Source organism: Rhizophagus irregularis, chromosome 12 (assembly GCF_026210795.1).
Source record: "Rhizophagus irregularis chromosome 12, complete sequence".
Taxonomy (NCBI): Eukaryota; Fungi; Glomeromycota; class Glomeromycetes; order Glomerales; family Glomeraceae; genus Rhizophagus; species Rhizophagus irregularis.
In genome coordinates, this window is record NC_089440.1 from 1,364,084 (window position 1) to 1,368,649 (window position 4,566).

General features: G+C 24.3%; 1 protein-coding gene across 1 annotated transcript; it reads right to left on the minus strand.

Moving 5' to 3' along the window:
• Positions 1–1,122: 1,122 nt before the first annotated feature.
• Positions 1,123–2,927, minus strand: OCT59_003852 (uncharacterized protein). Its single transcript, XM_025314543.2, has one exon. It carries the CDS (start codon positions 2,706–2,708, stop codon positions 1,857–1,859), a length of 852 nt encoding a protein of 283 aa, XP_025184933.1. The 5' UTR covers positions 2,709–2,927; the 3' UTR covers positions 1,123–1,856.
• Between the last annotated feature and the right edge of the window lie 1,639 nt (positions 2,928–4,566).

Genomic DNA, 4,566 nt, shown 5'->3' on the forward strand with positions numbered 1-4,566 from the left:
TGCTCATTTCCATGCTTTTCATGCTTTTTTTTTTTTTGACTGTACACGTAATCTGTTTTCTTGAAAGAAGGTTGATGTAAAATTATGAAATAGTACATTTTTGGTTTGTCTCACTCTGATTGCGCTGATTGGCCATAAAAATCAATAAAAAAAAAAGAAAAAAAAAAGATCAAAATAAAGAAAATCATGAGTACAACGGAATCACAAAGCCGATATGTAAGTTTTAAGATTGTAAATTTTCAAAAAGAGAAAAAAAGAATGTAATTTATGCAAAGAATAAATTATTCACATAATATAATGTAATATTTTACTCCTTGATTGATATTTATATTTCACACAATACGAAGATTATCAACTAAAAAACCTGAGTTGTTATGTTTTCCAAAATCGAAAACTAGTTTGTGTATAAAAAGAACCGTTATCATAAACAAATCTATCTTCCAATCAAGGGTCTATTACACATGATTAGTGACTTCGCGTATATATATTTTAACTGGATGAATGTAGCGCGTTACATATTTTTTTTTTACTTGAATCAAATACTTCATACATTGTTTAGATTTGTTTGGAATTTTAAATCTTTTCATAGAAATTCTAATTTAGGTTCCATTGACCATTATTAAATCACCAGCCAAAATTAATTTATCTTTTTCTGTAACAAGTTCTTCTTCATTTGATTACATTCTATTTTTTTTTTTCTTTGTTTCTTTATATTATTTGAGAAAGTTTCACAATGAGAAAATACTGATGAATATCATATGTAAAATAGTAGAAATTAAATTAAGGGTTTCACGTACAAACAAAATAAATCTTATATATATATATAATAATATATATATAATATATTTTTTTATATATGCTAGATAACATTTCAACGCGTTTATTTATTTTTGTTTAGTTATTTTTTATTTCCTTTTAATTTTATCACATATACAAATATATATCAAGTTATATATATTTGTTGATCATAGATTAGATCACAAAACTAAATTAACCAATATTCTTAATATACGTTTATATGATGGCGTAAAGTTAATCGATAAAGTTGATGATACAGTCAATACATTTACTTTTTGAAGCCCAAATTAGTTTATCGGGATTCCCGAAATAACCATCAATATAAATAATTTAAATTGTTCTTGTAACATTTTTTTATTTACGATTTCGCGTGTTTACAATTATTATATAAATATTTTTAAAAAAATGTATCATACAAGTTATTCAAGTTTTTTACATAATTATTCGTAACTCATTTAATCCTTTTAATTGGTAATAGTTTTATAGTTTTAGTCTAAGATAATATAATATACATTCAGAACATTCCATGTAAGGAGTTCAATATGTCCGGCTTAAATCGTTTTAATAAAGTCCGTAAGTCCGTTAAAACAATACTAACGATAGATAAACAAATATCGCAACATATTTATATGAATGATTCTAAAATTATTTTTTTTTAATGATGCGTAGTTATTTGTTTAAACCTTAAGTGCATAAATGCATAAATTAATAAATATAAAAAAATAAAACGAAAGGTACATAAAAAAAAAATAATAATATTTAATCCGCAGCTAAGATAATAATCAACCATGATCATGTGATACCCCAAACAAAAAAACTCGCGCTATTTTTTTTATCCCGTTCATAATTTTTTTTTTACTTACATATCTTAATTATTATAAAAAAAAAGCATAATTTTTTTTCTTATAAAATATGAAATTGTGATTCTTAAATATTTTATATATATTTTTTTAATCATATTAAAATTGTACGTAAATGAATTATGTATTATTATGTTTATACTATCGTTTATATATTTATATATAATTTTTTTTTTTATAGTGAAATTTATAATAAGATTAATGAAATTCGTTCCCTTGTTGACATGCCAAATTCCCGTTGCCATTATTAATACACGGATCGTTCATATTCCAATTATATGGAACATATATATTTTCATAAACAAAATTACTAAATCCCGCCGAAGAATTATAAATCGGATTCAAATTTTGGTCGCAAAGGTTATATAAATCGTAAGTTTCTTCTTCTGATTCGTTCGATTGAGATTCGTAGGAGTTATCATAATTCATAACATCGTATCCTGCTGGAATAATTCCAGGAAAACTAATAAGCGGAGAAGCAGAAATTGGAGAATTTTGTAAACTGGTTTGAGAACTCATTTCTCCAGATGATCGATTAGGTTCATTAATTGGGATTGAATAATTTGGTGATTCAAATGCAATTTCTGTTGTATTTCTGAATTTAGTTGAAGAATTATTTGTTGAATCATTATTTTTTGAGTTTCTTCTTGAACCTCTTTTTTGTTTTTTGGATTTTTTATCAATTTTCCAAATAACTGGACATTTTTTATCATGTTTTCTTTTTTCTTTTAACTCTACATCAATTTTTTTTGCAATTTCAGCGTAAGCATCTTTGACTTCTTTGGTTTCATGTTTCCAAAAATTACTAACTAATCTAGATACATCAATCATCGTTAGTTTATAATTTAGACTTGTAAGATTATTCGTAAAAGCCTTACGATAAATAAAAAAGGCGTTTGGACTTTTACGAAAAATTCTTGAGGAAGATTCTCTTTTATTAATAAAATCTGAAACGGTAATGAATGTTGGAGGGAAAGGGGGTCGAATATTAGGAAATGGAATAACATTGCTATTTTGTGAATCAAAATATGGAATGCCTTCAAATGACATTTTTTTTTTAAAAAAAGTATGTTTATTAAAAAAAAAAAAAGAGAGAAGTGTAGGAAAAAAATATAAAGATAAATAAATGATCAAATATTTTATGTATAAAAAAAAATTAATTATTTTATTTTTTTTTTCTCAAAACATTTATTGTGTCTAGTTTCAAAATATTAATTTTTTCTTTTTTTTTTTTAAGTAAACCGTGTCGGTATTCAGTGTCCGGTAGACAGATTTTTTTAGGTTGGTTTATATAGAATTTATAGAAATTTTTTATCTCTATTATCTTTCTTTATTAGCCAATCAATTATTTGTTGTACTTACTTAATTTGAAATTAAAAATTTGTAATTAATAAAAAAAAAAAGAAGAAAGAAAAAAAGATTGTGTTTAAAGGATTAAATTCCCTTGCATGTATGTAAACCACATTAGCCACATATATGAAAAATTTATACGTAGGTTACGCCATTTTTTAATTAATTTCTCCTTTAAAAAATCCCCGTTGCTTTCTTATCGGTTTAAAGAAAGTTAAACGGATAAATATTTCATCCAATAATTTAAATAAAAAAAAAACTTTTTTTTTATATTCGGCCGTAAATCCGATACTTAAAGCGAATATTTCCGCCACTTTTGTGTTGCACGAACATAATAAAGTCACATGATCTCAACCCGTCACCGCAGGAATATTTTTTTTTTTTTTTTAGTAAAATTCTTATATTTGGAATTTTTGAATGAAATTTTCTTGATCCTGCACAAGATTATTATATAGGCACCAATGTAATTTTAACGATAAAAAAATCTCTTCTTTTTATAATTAAAATGGAAAAAAGGGAGAAATGGGATGATTCTTTTTTTAAAAATATCGACGACGATCATTTATTAAAAAAATTGTGTGAGTCGTTTCAAAAATAAATTTAAATAATGCAAAACATTAATTAAAATTCCTAATAAGTATTTAATGAATTGAAATCATTTAAGGGACGGTAATGATCTGACTTTTTGGTTTAAATTTGATAACAAGAAAGATGATTATAAATTAAGGTTGTTTTGTTTGTACGGTTCTACCGAACTTTTTTAGCCGATCCTAAAAATGGTTAAATAGAAAATCTTCTTCGGGTGGTGAAACATTTTGAATTAAATGCGAATAGAGATATTTTTCGACATCGCCACTTTTAAATGGCTGAAATAAGTTATAGCCTCGGTCGTTAAAAAAAAAAAAATTTGAGTCGAATTTTAAAGAAATCATTAGCTAATTACATATTTTGTATAATTTATTTAGTTTCTTGCATAAATGTTTATTTATCTCTTTAATGTTTATTTTCTTATAAATCTGTAATTCATTCTCTTGATAAAAAAATGATTATTTAGAAGACGGCAATCAAATGTACTACCAATAATAACATCTCTTTTCCAAAGATATCTTTATAATCTACCAATCCTAAAGATTATTATAAATATATATATAAAAAATTAAAATTGAATGCAAATGCATTGTTGATGATTGATCGTGCGAAAACATTTCATCACTGAAAAAAAAAAAAAATTTTAAAAAGATTGTTTTTAAAAGGAAATAAAAATAATGTAAATAATGAGTTGCATTAAAGGGAGCATAAAGTTTAACCTTAATTGATTTATTTGAAAAATTTTTTAATTGGAAATTTCGGATATTAAAATTTTTTTTTACTTCATTATTTTACTGTACACGCTTTATTTCCAATTCTTTCGAACAAGATGATTTTCAAATTTTTATTCACGCGTTGCGTGGATTAACTTTTTCTACTTAACGTGTTTGTTTGTAATTATGTCATTTTATAGGGGGTATCACAACCTTAAAACTGATAAGCGATTCAAATTTCTTTGTATTGTTTAAAA

Coding starts and splice junctions, on each gene's coding strand:
- OCT59_003852 (XM_025314543.2), bottom strand. CDS start 2,708: ATGTCATTTGAAGGCATTCCATATTTTGATTCACAAAATAGCAATGTT.